Source organism: Aspergillus novofumigatus, assembly GCF_002847465.1.
Source record: "Aspergillus novofumigatus IBT 16806 chromosome Unknown P174scaffold_6, whole genome shotgun sequence".
NCBI classification, from domain to species: domain Eukaryota; kingdom Fungi; phylum Ascomycota; class Eurotiomycetes; order Eurotiales; family Aspergillaceae; genus Aspergillus; species Aspergillus novofumigatus.
In genome coordinates, this window is record NW_020194279.1 from 2,149,905 (window position 1) to 2,163,927 (window position 14,023).

Here is a 14,023-nt window from a genome sequence, read left to right on the forward strand (position 1 = left end):
GCGGAATGCAATAGTATTGATCGTCAATAACTGGGGACAGACTATTGGATTAAAGATCCATCTCAGCCTTGCATCTGGAGGAAAACGGACCCTTTTTTGGGTGAACAAGTCATCGAGGGAATAATACAAGACATGTCTTAGCATTTGGAAAAGTGGCTCAGCTCGACAAAATATCCATAGGCAGAAATATACCACTGTGTATCTACCCAAATTATCTAGGAGGATCTTACCATATGTCAATAAATTACCACAGCTTAGGTACCAAGGTACCTACTTTAAGTACTGCAAAGAATGTAGGTATTATGGATACATGACGCTATCGCAAAATGATCAATAAGTAATAATAATAGAATAGGCATTAATACTAACTTGTCTATGGTCTAGCGGACTATGTGCATACAACAATGCATAGCAGCATAGGTACCCCGTACATAGGTAGTAGGTAGCAGTAGCACAATAGGTACCTATCATACACCATACACCCCTTCGACAAGAAAACAACAACAATCGCTGTGCATCTAAGTACTATTGTTCATTTCTCTTCAACTTCGAAATCGTCATCATAAGCTCCTCCTTGGATTCTGAAACCTACAAGGCACTCAAGGGCCCCGTTTGATTAAATACAAACCAAGTCCCACCTCTCTGGTACGCGGGTACACCGAAATACGAGCCCTTTCCCCATCATCATCATCACCAATAGGTATCTCTTGACTAGAGCCTCTTCAGCCCTTTTCCCCCTCTTTCATTAAGCGTCAGACTATCTATCTATCTTTTCTTGAAGAAGAAAAAATAGATCAGAATCTGACAGCAAGAGGGAGCCTTATCAATCCTAGTTTCCCCAGTCCTTCGTTTATCTCCAACCTCCGAATCTCCGTTTGTTGATCGATTAACCGCGCAGCCTCCTTCGTTGAGCCTGCAAATACCACTCGCTCAGTTTTCCCTTTCACTTTGATACTATCGCTGCACACCGCATAAAGCTGACCGGGAAAAGAAAAAGGAGGCTCATATCAGCATCATAGTCGAATCGAGGTATCCTGGCCTGACGTGTTCATCTGGCTAGTCTTCAGCCGCCGAGTTGTCCGTTGGTCTGCCTGCCTACCACCTTCCTACTCAGCCATTGCTGCGTCGCCTTCCCGGCCCTCCCACGTCCCTTGAGAACCATAAAGCCGGCCCCAATGCGTTAGAGCCGACCTCTTTGCACATGGTTTGAGCTCATACAACGAGTCTCTACCCTTCTTCTCTTGTGCTCTCCCTGCCCTATCTCTTTTTTCTCTTACATGGAGGAGCTGGTCTCATCCGACCTCGAGATAAGCTGTCATTCAACTTTCCGGACCGAGAGCAATGTTCACAGTCCTCGGACGATACCTCCTCGTGGACCTATAGTACAGGATTGAATATACGCTCGATCATGTCTTCTCTCGCTGTCGATATTCCGACCAATCCGATCGATGAAGAAAGCGCTTTCCTTTCTCGTCCCGCCAGTTACAACAACCTTTCAGACATTCCCGTTACTGAACCTGGGTCCCCCGGCTTGCGGAGAACCTTTTCCGACCTGACATTCCCAAACAATGATTCAGCCTCGCCGTCGAAGGAGGATGTGGCTGCGGGGAAGGACATTCTGCGACGGACCTCTTTACGCCGCAACAAGGAAAAGTCGGCCGTAGCTGTCTCTCGATTCACCCTGTCCGCCGAGGATCTGAACGATACCACTGCTTCCGAACCCTCCGGAGTGTCCGCGAAACCTCCTGTCAAGTATCCAGAGACAAAAGCCCCAGAGCCCGTCGCTCGTCCCTCCAAGGCCCGTTCCATGTCTGGCAGACTGGTTAACCTAGCTCGAAAACCCTGGGGCTCGTCGGGCTCCCAGTCTCGATCCCCTTCGCCGTCTCCTAAACCCTCCAAGAACCGAAATTCTCGCTCGGATGATCAGATACCGTCGAAATCGCAGGGTCTACCATCCAAATCCAACCCTCGACTGGAGTCAGTGAAGGAAACCGACCCTGTCCTGCCTTCTCGCAAACGCACCATTCTGAGCAAACGCCCCAGGCGTCCAATGGTTGCAGTCGTAACTCAAAGCCAAGATGACAGTCCGAGCACTAGTTCATCCCCTCATTCGTTACGGGCGAAGAATTCCTTGGAAAGACTTGCCGCATCTCTCCATGTGTCTACCCCGATTCTCCCTCCCATGCCCAAAGGAGCGGCTGTTACCGCTGGAAACTTCTCTGGGAATGTCGACCTTCCGCGAAAGAAGGATGAGCTATGGGGCGTGTTCCGTGGACTCGAAGCTGATTACCAGAAGTGAGTACACTCATACCCGGCGCCGATAAGAACCACTCCCTTTGGAGCTTCAGTTGACTAATTAAGCGACACAGATTCCATTCCAAGTCGAGTGCTCTAAAAGCAAACGTCATTCGTTCTTCACTGCTGCCCTTCTTGAATCGCAACCAATCAAGTGCCTCCTACAAGTATCTGAGAGCTGAAGACCTCGACCGCCGCGTCAATATTCTCAACAAGTGGTGGACTGGGTTACTGGAGATGCTCAATGGCAAGAACAATCAATCCATTTCGGGTACTGACCGTCCAGTCTACCTCGAGGCGGTTGTCGGCATCATGATGCGGCCAGAATGGAGGATTCCCTTCCCAATGCCCCCGAACAGGGATGAGCCGCCCAGTTCACTCCATCATGCTTCGACTTCGATATCGGAGAGCTCTGACTCCTCAGGCTCGGATTTCCTGATCGAGTCAATCCATCACAACATCAGGAATATCTTCGTACAGAATTTGCTGTCTCAGATGGCCTTCGTGGTGGAGAGAATGTCAATGAGGCATGCACCTGCAAGCTTGGTGGCATTTTGCGGAAAGGCCTGCGCATACGCCTTCTTCTTCTGTCCTGGCGTCGCAGATATTCTAGTGCGCTTATGGAACACCCCTGCGAATATCTTCCGACGGATCCTTGCCGATTCTGGCGTAGAACGATGCAGGAACATTCGTGCTTTCACCCAGGATCTCGGGTTAAACTTCCCCAGCGCGCTCCGGACGCTATGCTTTCATTCCCACACGCCTCTCGTTCGATATCTTCGGCAAAAACCCGAAGTGCCTTTGAGTACAGCTCAGATACAATGGCAAAGCCCTTGGGTCTCGAGATGGTGTGGTCGAGACACAGATCTTTTCTTTGTCTTTGTCAAGTATATTCACATCCTCTATGCAGATGCTCTGCCGACAGATATAGAGAAACCAAAACGTATCCTGGCCCCGGGTCTGTTGCCAATTCACGCTCAGGTGCTTGTAGTTATGGAGGACACTCTCTACAAACAATCAAGTCCACAGATGCCTGAGAGTACACACACCGCCGCAGCCATCACTTTCGATGACTTCATTGAGGGCGCCGATGCAACAGTTTCTGCTCTTCCTTTAGGCTCTGCTAACAGCCACCGCTCGATGGCTGAGAATCGCCTGATCATCCTTCTGCGTGATTTCTTGTCTGAATCTTCCCTCGAGCCTCAACGCGCGCGGTTACTATACGCGGAGTCATTCTGCAACATCATGAAGACCGCTGCTCAGAAGACTCCTTTATTCGACCACAATGCATGCTTTTTGCTGTGCGACTTCGTCGAGGAAGTCCTTCCCATCCTCACACGCTACTCTCAAACTGTGGATATGGAATTATTTGACTGGAAGTTTTGGCTTTCCGCTTGCCGCCAAATGATGCGGAGCCACAATTCTCTGACCGAAGTGAGAGTATTCTCCTTTCTCTTTTGCGTTTGGGGCACGTGGATCACTTCCGAGGAAAGAAAAGCCGACCTCTGCTTGGACTTCCTCCTCGATGAATCCTTGTTCTATCAATATTTCAGTCACTGGAGCCCGATGGTGCGCGCATACTTTCAGCGTCTCCTATGTTGGCGACTGTGTAGATTTAATGGGGAGCCATCGCCGCTCGACTCGTAAGTACAAGCCCTCTGGTATCCGTGCGCCTGCCTTGGTTTCGCTGACCTTGACATCATCTGTAGCACAATATACGAGACGCTCTGGAATCGGTTACAACGGGTTTGGTCTTACTATCGCGACTTTCAAGCAAGCGCTGAAAAGGAACTTAAAGCCCCTCTATCGTCTGCGCCATGTTCGCCAGCGCCGGGGCGCCGAATCATCATTATACGGTGTGATAACCACATTACGCCACCGAGCCTCTTCGTCTCCTTCGACCGCGTCGTGCCGCCCGCTCCAACAGAACAGACGGCAGGCTCCAAGGGCGACGATTTCTCCGAGTCTCAGGTACCTCCGAAGAGAAGGTGGAATCTTCTGAAGGCGATGTTTGGCAGTTCTTCCAGCATCAGAAATAATGATGATGCGTCGCCTCCGAGCACTAGTTCGGAAGATTCGGATTCAAGGAGCCACGATACCATGAACAGTACAGAGAAGAACTCGGATGACCATTTGCGACCGCAGAATGGCACTGGAGAGACTAGCCGGCCGAAGACGCCACATCAGCCATATTCTTTCAGGTTCTCGCTGGAATGGATGGATCGGCCGCAATGGCCGAGCAAGAACAAGCGTCTCTACGGTCCCTGCCTTCCTGTAGGAGCGCAGCTGCACTTGCAGCTCCGAGGATACTTGGACCAACCGGTTGATGACACGTCGGAATATGCCTCTGCAATTGATTTCGATGAACGCGCCAAGACTGACTGTCGTCTTGAGGATGCAGCTTCAAACAAAGACACACAAGGGCCAGTACAGCGTGCTGCGGACGGCGAGAAGACCCTTGACCCAAGAAATACTCAGTGCCTGGCGAAGGACGGGGTCGTAGCCAGCAAGTATGCAGGCCGAGCCCTCGCCGAATGGGCACAAATTGTCACGGAGTGCGACAGTTTCTTTGCCAGAAGACGCGACGAGGGCGTCCCTTGCGACCGGATGGTGGAGACTCCAATGCTGGGCGTTGAAGGCTTCCGCAAGTGAGGCAGCCATCGCACTTCTGGCCGTTGGCAGCAATTTTGGTCCATCTTTTCATCCTTCTAATAATAATCTCCCCTGCCCCAATCCGTGGCTTGACGGCCAAGACCTCCTTTCTCGTGTCCTCTGTTTCTCAAACCGGGGTTCTGCCAAAGAATCACTGAGACTTTGCAAACAAAGCGAATTCTACTAATGATGTCCTCTCATTTTCTCTTTTTTTCTTGGCATTGGGACTGTATATATACCAATGGATAATACATACTACAGGCGTTGGGGGACTGCATTTCATTTTGTGGGTTGGTTTGGGTTAATCCTCTAGACGGTGGGGTTCTTTTCAATGGCATATCTGGGTTTCTTTCCTTTTTCCGGCTTCAGTCATGTCGCAGCAGTCCCATAGTTTATACAACTGAAATGAACGGGGACACAAGATGAATTAATCTCATCTACTGAATCCATAGGCACTTGGAAGCCAATACTTCACATTTTCATTCTTTCTATCGATTGGTCGAACGGTGGAACCGCGGCAAAACTAGACTATTCAAGACTTGTCTTCAGGGCTAACAAGAATGCTAAATGGAGACGGAGGTATGTACAAAAAAGGTTAAGGGAAGCCAAAGGCAGTTTCTCTCCCCAGAATGCAGGAGAAAGGACATAGTAAGAGAATACGGAATAATGAGAGATTCAATTCGCTAGATCTGATATACTTTGTTCCGTCGCGACGAGATGCAGAGCCTGGATCAGGCAGTGTGTGTATGTTCGTGTATGTACGTGCTGATGCACAGATGATGAGAAGTATACATAGATTTGAGAGACTGAGGTTGCGGAGGTATGTATAAGTTGATGGATGGGAGAGTAGGACTGAATTGCGAGGTTGATAGTTTGAGGTTGAGGTGTAGGGAGGAGTCTAATGGTGCACGAGACTGTTGCTTGCGCGCTGAATGATCTTGGCGACCCGGTCGATCCATCCCTGGGTTAGAGTCCAGTTGCCCGAGTCGATGCTGTCGCGGATGGCGGGGAAGACGGCGGCGTCGTAGCCGGACCACAGCTGGGGGCCGAAGATGACATGTTTGAACTGCGTGCGGTTGGGGATCTGATGGGAGACTGTCAGTGTCGGGGACGCTGGAGATGTATGAGGGAAGGGTACTTACTCCGCCGTCCTGATCTAGATCCAGAAGTTGGGTGTCAAAGCTGGCCAAGCGAGAATTATGGTTCAGTCGCTGGATGGCCATCACGTTGTTTTCGAACCCACCGGCACCCCAGACAGTGTCGTGCCATAACTGGGCCCATTGGTCGAATTCTCCTGCGTCGCTTTTGAACTTGGACGCAGCATCAAAGAGGGGTTGGAAGCTGACGGACGGTTCTCCGACGGCGCGGTCCTCTAGACGCTGGGGGGCAACCGGGACGTTCTTTGACTTGGCGTAGGCCACCAGATCGGTAACATAGGTATGCACATGGTCGGCGTACACTTGCAAATCGAACTGTAAGATAGGGTTATCCGCAAGGTCAATCAGGAGCAAAGCCCAGAATTGGCCTAGAGCCTTGTGGTATTGGAACCCAGGATCTCCGAACTTGGTCATCCAGTCATAGTTCTCGTAACAGCTGTGATAGGGGAAACGCTCGCCAGTGAATCCAAAGTCCACACTTGAGGTGCCAGCTATGTCCTGGAACGCCACATAATCACTTCCAGAACCAAGAGGGCCGAACTTCTTCTGGGCTTTCTCCCAGATGTCCTTGAGTGTCTCGTTCGTAATGGGATCCGCAATGCGGCCGAGGATCTGCATCACAATCCGCTGAAATAACGGAGATCCGGAGGCATCAAAGTTATTGCCGGTCACCCCAACGTCGACGTTCAGGTAAGCGAATGCATTCTCTCGAAGTGCTTCAATTGCTTTTTCCACATGCTCCGTTGAACCGATCATATTGTATTCTTCCGCGTCCCAGCTGACGAACTCAATGGTCCTCAGCGGACGCCATCCGAACGTCCGAAGTTCGCCAAAGACGCGAACAAGCTCTAAGAAGACCGCAGTGCCACTGCCTGGGTCCGCACTGCCAAGACACCACGAGTCGCGGTGGTTGCCCACGATGATCTTCTTTTCAGGCTGTTCCAATCCAATGATGCGCCCAATGACATTGTATATAGGCTGTCGTTCCACTTCGTCGAGAATATTCATCAGGTTCACTTTGGGGGAGCCACCGTCTCCCGTCCACCATTCCTCCACTTCGGGAACACCACCAACCCACTCCTTGGGTACTTTTGTACCATGACCCTTGAGAACCTGCAAGAGTCTCTGAGCATCGCGCCAGGCGATCGGGATACTTGGTATACCCGGCAATCCCGGGCTTTCTTCGACTGCAAGTCGTTTCTTCTCTTCAGGGGTAGATGCAAACCCCGGAGAAAGAACATCCCCGACAACCCATGACATCAAGCTTACTGCGCCCCTTTGGACGCCATCATCCGGCATGAAGCGTCCGTCTGGAAAAGTGGGACCCTGCCGAAACCCATCCTCAAGCGGGTCAGAGTAGATGATACATCCGGCAGCGCCAGCCATCTCCGCAAGCTTGACCTTCAGGGCACGATCTGTCTCGGAACCATAGTATCGGACAATTGCGATAGCGCCCTTCATGTCAATTCCGTGGTCCGCTAGGAGCTGGAAATCTTCTCGGGAACCGTAGTTTGCATAGACCAAATGGCCGGTCACATTTCCCGATTTTGAATGTCCATGGAAAACCATAGTCTGTTCGTTCTTCTCTTCGAGCGCAGCCTCCCAGGCCATGCCGGGCGGATCAACGATCGCCACCCTCCTTCCGCCTTCGGTGGGATAGTTGAGGTACACTTGAAATTCCTCCATTTCAATTTCATCGAGTGCTGCATTTTTGAATTCCTGTTCAATCCATTCTGCCAGCGCAAAGCTGCCCTCGGTACCAGCCATGTGAGGAAACTTTGTCACCTTTCTCAAATTATCCGCGATGTTTGTCTCGTTGATGTGGCCCTGAAGGAAATTCTGCACCGACGCGGCGCTATACGACTGACCCATCATGAATCGAGACTTCAGATTGAAGAGGTTCGAAAAGAAGAACACGTATACAAGAGTGACAACCAACAGTAGCCCAAACACCCGTAGCAGGATAATGCAGCTATGGTCCTGGAAGCGTGGGCGGGCTCCATCAAGGTTAATTGTGAATCGGAAGTTTGGTAGGAAGCGGCGGAAAGGAAATTGTATTGCAGAGAGCGTCCGACTCAGGCTGTTGAATCGCTTCGAGAAATGCTGCCCCAGTCGGGACCGCCGAGACGACGATTGCACCCCTGCTTCCTCCACATCCATCTGAGCGAGTTCCCGCTGCAACTCCTCGAGCGACCCCCGCGCGGAATCGGTCCCCGAGGACGCGAGATCGTCCAGGCTGTTACGGACGGACTCGACCGTTGGCGGTTGGTATCCATGAGGCCGAGATCGTGGGCCGCCGGGACCACTGGTATTGTCGGCATTATGCAGCAAGCCCTGTCGTTCCGCATCGTCACTGGCTTCATCGGGGCCTAGATGAGATCGCGAGGAGCTTGGACGGGAGGAAATAGCTTCTTCGTAAGTTGGAATGGGAAGTGATTCGTATTCGAATTTCTTATCGTTGCCCATGGCGGAATGGATGTGGCTCGGGGGAGCCGTAGAAGTTAAACAGCGTCACGGATGCCGGAGTAAGCGGTATCATGATCTGGATGAGAAAGGAGCGACAGTGAGCGACATACTCCCTGCGTTTGGGGAGATAAAAGTGAAAATATTAAACACAAAGAAAAACCGGATGAAAACGAAGATCTACAGATGAGAGAGTGGATGGAGCTTGGATGTAGTCCAGATAATCTCTCACTGGAAAAGGAGTGAGACTGACTGGCTTCCCCAGATGGATAGTCAGACGTGTGGCGCAGGCGTCAAAGGCCGATATAGATAGTACGAGGGAGCCAAGAGACCCACGCTCCGCTTTCGAAGTCGTACTCGTAAACAGGCAGAAAGGTTTTTGATTGGAAGCATTCGAGTGAGGGCTGAGGAATAAGTTTGAATATCAGTTTTCTGTCGAGGAAGATATACCAGCTTCCTGTGAATGTTAACTATCGATGTTGACTTTGCTCTTCCTTGGATGGCAATACAACAATATTCCAGGACAGCATCAAACATCTGCTCAGGTACCTGTATTCTGTCATCTGTCACCGCCTGTCATATGGTGTTGTGCCAACTCCTGAGCGCGCTCGATCGGTCATGACTTCGATTATTTCCATGGTGGGAAGTTTGAGAGTTTGGCTGAAAGAGTATATCATGCTGCTTATACTATGTAATATACTGTGCAGCATTTAAGGGTTGTAGTATACGACTTTGTCTACTTGTGCGGGGCGGAATCCTACCATGATTTATATATCCCACGAACAGAGGAAGCAACCTAGTGATTCTGTTAGTTAATTCTAAATCTACTAGCGCGTTATCCATCTACAGAGAGGGAAGCGTAGAGATCTAGATTTACCCTCTACTTCATTAGTTAGAGGTAGGTCGACGCATCTGCCACAAGCTCAATCTTGAAGAAGTCATCCCATGCGGATCAGAAAAGTCTGACCACTTTCCCCAAGTAGATTACAGCCCCCATGAGCTATTTCGGTGCCATGGGGCTGCAAGGCCGAGGGTTTTGGTAGGATATAAGCATGTTCTAGGGCTGATGATTCCATGCGGAATCACCCATTGGAACCTTTCGGTTAAGGTGTTGGACTAGTGCTGCCTAAAACACTACTTCTTTAGACAGGTACATCCAGTATAGATGCCTATAGACTGGAGAGTAATCAGTAAGCACATTAGTAGCACCTCGTCCTCTCCCAAGGAAACCTTCTTGGAGGTGCTCAGTTGGGACGGGTGCAGGATTATGTCGACGTGTTTGAAGGGGACCTATGGTACCTGCGAGATGACGTTCTAGAGGGGAGTCTTTAACCACGAGATACTGTGTTATGTTAGCGCATGAAGAGAAGGATGGGAACACGGTGGTGACGCCATATGTGTCACGGTGCCTTGATGGTGGTTTGGTGCTGGATCTCTGGTGAAACCCGAATCCACTTCACATCGTCAAGGACAAGAGCAGACCAGTGGAAATCTGGCAGGAGTCGCATAGTCGAAGCTAGAGAGCATACTCCGTAGGCCCACAAGATAAGATTGATAAATCTCTTTATTCTCCTCTGGCCTTCTAGGAAATTGGGATACTTGTCATCCGAGCCAAGCGGCCAGTATATGTAGATTTCCAATGTCGCAGCTGAGACGATGGAAATAATGGGTAGATAGTGACAGATGAGTGAAAGAGACAAATAAGGTCGACCTCTTATCAGGACCGTCTATCTAAGGTAGGTGGTCCCCAGGCTTGGCAAGGAACGCAATCTTACATTATCAGGCAGCTAGATGTGCGTCTAGCCACCAGCGTCTACAGAACAATGGGGCTGACAATATGGGATTGAAAAGGGCATCATCGAGAGTAGAAACTCCGAGACCTGATGGGAATGGAACGAGTGACAGATTATGGAGTATGGACCGGACTAACGGGGACTAAGAATCTACTCCGGAGTACGATCTACTCTGTACTGCAATCACCAGCAGAGCAAGTCGTGCAACACATCAGAAATATTATTAATTTTTGGCCAATTATTGAAAATCAGGATTATGATTGCTGGCGTAATGGAATTGAGACGCGAGAATTTGTCCCACTTGGTTCCGCAGAACCATGAGCATGATTGTTGGGAGATTAAGCTGTGCTCTATTGTGCTGCGAAAACATCAGTACACTACTCTTCGGCCGGAGCAGTCCTTGCTCACCACTACATGGTCAAAACCCAATAGTAATATTTGAAGATGATACCAGAGATTTCTCTGAAAAGGGTCAACTGACCAGAAATACTCTTTGAGAAATTAAGTTTGTAGCTGCAGGAGTCGGTGTGTGAGTGCGTACGTCGCTGTCCATCCTCTTGAAAGCAGCAGATGGAGTATAGGAATACTGGACGCAATATCATCAACCAGCAGAGAGACTGATGACAAGCATCTGGGATCATTGAGCTAGCGGGAAGTCTCCTGCTCCATTTCTTACCCCTTTTTTCGAATCTTTTTCCACGCTCACACCTTCCGTTCGCAATGCACTGTCATCCATCCAGAATTGTTGTGGATGTCGACTCTGCATACATACTGCTGTCTGTCCGTGAATACTATAATGTTTTGCCTTACCAAATCGCAGTTCCCACTCTGATTCGCTGAGTCAGGCCCAGCTCACCTAGAGAGGTATCTGGGAGCCTAAGGCACTATTCGGTAATTTCCATAAGTAGCAGTGGACCCATAGCACCAAACCCAGATAGGCTTAGTTACGGAAGAGGGCCCCATTTGGAGCGAATCTTTTTTGGTTTTGCCTCTGAGAAAATGGAATAGAAATCCCCTCGACAGGAGGAGGGGTTAGGAGGGAGAAGCAGGTAAGACGATTCGGGCAATCAGTCGGCCATTGCTTCTTTTCTCTCGTCCTACCTTCGGCTTTAAAGGTACGCCTGGCCCTCCCTCTTTCTCTTCCTTCTGTTTCTCCTCCAAGCTACATCGTCTTCGCAATCATTGTCTGCTTCCTTTTTGTGCGAGAGAGACTGCCTCTTTAAGTGTTTACCTTTACCTTCCTTCCTCCATACATAATATTTTCAATTTGCACCCCCACCGCCACCATGTCTGCTCGTCCCCAGAACGTTGGTATCAAGGCCATTGAGGTCTACTTCCCCAGTCAGGTATGTTGGTCTACTTTCTTTGCACCTCGTCCTGTCCAACATCTCCAGTTCACAACAGTGCTAATGGCACGTGCAGTGTGTCGACCAGGCGGAGTTGGAGAAGTTCGATGGAGTGAGTGAGGGAAAGTACACAATTGGTCTGGGACAGACCAAGATGAGCTTTTGTGATGACCGTGAGGGTATGATTATTCCACTTCCTTGTTCCTCGCATACACCGAATGTTAACTGTTCACCTCCCCAGACATCTACTCCATTGCTCTGACCACCTGCTCCTCCCTCCTTCGCAAGTACAACATTGACCCCAAGTCTATCGGTCGTCTTGAGGTCGGCACAGAGACCCTTCTTGACAAGTCCAAGTCGGTCAAGTCAGTGCTGATGCAGCTGTTTGCCCCTCATGGAAACACCAACGTTGAGGGTGTCGACACCGTCAATGCTTGCTATGGTGGTACCAACGCTGTATTCAACAGCATCAACTGGGTTGAGTCTTCTGCCTGGGATGGCAGAGATGCCATTGTTGTCTGCGGAGACATTGCCCTCTATGCCAAGGGAGCTGCCCGCCCCACTGGTGGTGCTGGTGCCGTTGCCATGCTGATCGGCCCTGATGCCCCTATTGTGTTCGAGCCTGGTCTCCGTGGCAGTTACGTCACCCACGCTTATGATTTCTTCAAGCCCGACCTCACTAGCGAATACCCCGTCGTTGATGGCCATTTCTCGCTCAAGTGCTATACCGAGGCTGTTGATGCTTGCTACAAGGCCTATGCCGCTCGTGAAAAGGTGCTCAAGGCCAAGGTTCAGAATGGCACCAACGGAGTTGAGAACGATGAGACCAAGACTCCCCTTGAACGCTTTGACTATATCCTGTTCCACGCCCCTACCTGCAAGCTGGTGCAGAAGTCCTATGGCCGCATGCTCTACAATGACTACCTCGCCAACCCCAGCCACCCCGCCTTTGCCGAAGTACCTTCTGAACTACGCGACTTGGATTACGAGAAGTCTTTCACCGACAAGACCGTCGAGAAGACCTTCATGGGTCTGACCAAGAAAACTTTCGCTGAGCGTGTGCGTCCTGGTCTTGACGTTGCCACCCTCTGCGGTAACATGTACACGGCCACCGTGTATGCTGGTCTTGCCAGCTTGCTCAGCAACGTCACCTTCGATCCCAGCCAGCCCAAGCGCGTCGCCCTCTTCTCGTACGGCAGTGGTCTCGCCAGCTCCATGTTCAGTGTCAAGATTGTTGGCGATGTCTCTGGTATGGTTGAGAAGCTTGACTTGCACAAGCGCCTCAACGCCAGAACCGTCCTGCCTCCTCAGGCTTATGATGACGTAAGAAACCAATGTTTTCCCCCTCTTGATAACCAAATCGACTGACTCTTATCTTCAGATGTGCATCCTGCGTGAGCACGCCCACTTGAAGAAGAACTTCAAGCCTACCGGCAACCCTGACACGCTCTTCCCGGTACATACTACCTGACCGAGATTGACGACATGTTCCGACGAAAGTATGAAATCAAGGCATAATCGTTGCCGAAACTTGACGATACAATTTTTTTTTCCCCCTTCCTCCTTGGACATGATCAGACTTTTAGACGGTTTATTAGATTCCCTCGAGCATCATCTTGTTTAGTCACAGCGCCTCGATAGAGTCCTGCAGCAGCTTGTCGTGCTGGTTCTCAACTTGATACCTTTTTTTGGGCTTTTTCTTTCAGAAGCGAAGGGAAATGGTTATATTATCCAGATTCGTTTTTAACCCAAACAGCACTCGGAATGGGGTTCATGAACAGATCAAATGGCGTGATTTGGCTGCTCTGTTGCTGTTGATATTAATATTTTAATTGAGCTATATGGCTTCTCGAATACCACGATTTATCTTGATGACGATTTACATGGCCTTGTAGTAACGTCGCTGGTCTTCTTTGCAACCCATGCGTCACGTGATGTGTTCTCGTCCAAGCATAGGTACGTTTCCAAGTTCAATATACCAAAGTAGGGGATAGTCATGATGTTCTGGCGACACGGGATTTGTTGGCAAACACGAAACATGTCAGCCAGTGCGGAAACGACCGGCTAAACGCGCTGATTTCATGTTTGGCTTGTACTGACTTCAGAGCATCCATGCATCCCAGTAAGCCAAGTAAGCGGGTGAGCCATCAAGTCGCACCTCCCTCTCTCTCTCTTACACCTGCGTTCCTCTCATTGAATCTCAAAATGCAGTCTGAATTGAATTTATTTTTCTTGTTGACGACAACTGATTTGCCGACTGCAGAAGGCGACATGTCAATTAAACTGCACATCGTCAGGGATGAGCCACTCAGCGAGC

General features: G+C 50.1%; 3 protein-coding genes across 3 annotated transcripts; 2 read left to right on the forward strand and 1 right to left on the reverse strand.

Moving 5' to 3' along the window:
* Positions 1-1,408: 1,408 nt before the first annotated feature.
* On the forward strand, positions 1,409-4,947 carry P174DRAFT_433485 (DUF1765 domain-containing protein; the record flags this gene model as incomplete). Its single annotated transcript, XM_024825810.1, has 3 exons — positions 1,409-2,295; positions 2,370-3,938; positions 4,005-4,947. The coding sequence occupies 3 exons, from the start codon at positions 1,409-1,411 to the stop codon at positions 4,945-4,947; spliced, it is 3,399 nt and encodes a 1,132-aa protein (XP_024680680.1).
* An 898-nt stretch (positions 4,948-5,845) lies between these two features.
* P174DRAFT_433486 (M28 family metallopeptidase) lies at positions 5,846-8,570 on the reverse strand (the record flags this gene model as incomplete). Its single annotated transcript, XM_024825811.1, has 2 exons — positions 5,846-6,031; positions 6,090-8,570. 2 exons carry the CDS (start codon positions 8,568-8,570, stop codon positions 5,846-5,848), a joined length of 2,667 nt encoding a protein of 888 aa, XP_024680681.1.
* Positions 8,571-11,646: 3,076 nt separating this feature from the next.
* Positions 11,647-13,177, forward strand: erg13 (hydroxymethylglutaryl-CoA synthase; the record flags this gene model as incomplete). Its single annotated transcript, XM_024825115.1, has 4 exons — positions 11,647-11,706; positions 11,783-11,885; positions 11,948-13,029; positions 13,088-13,177. The coding sequence occupies 4 exons, from the start codon at positions 11,647-11,649 to the stop codon at positions 13,175-13,177; spliced, it is 1,335 nt and encodes a 444-aa protein (XP_024680682.1).
* Positions 13,178-14,023: the final 846 nt, after the last annotated feature.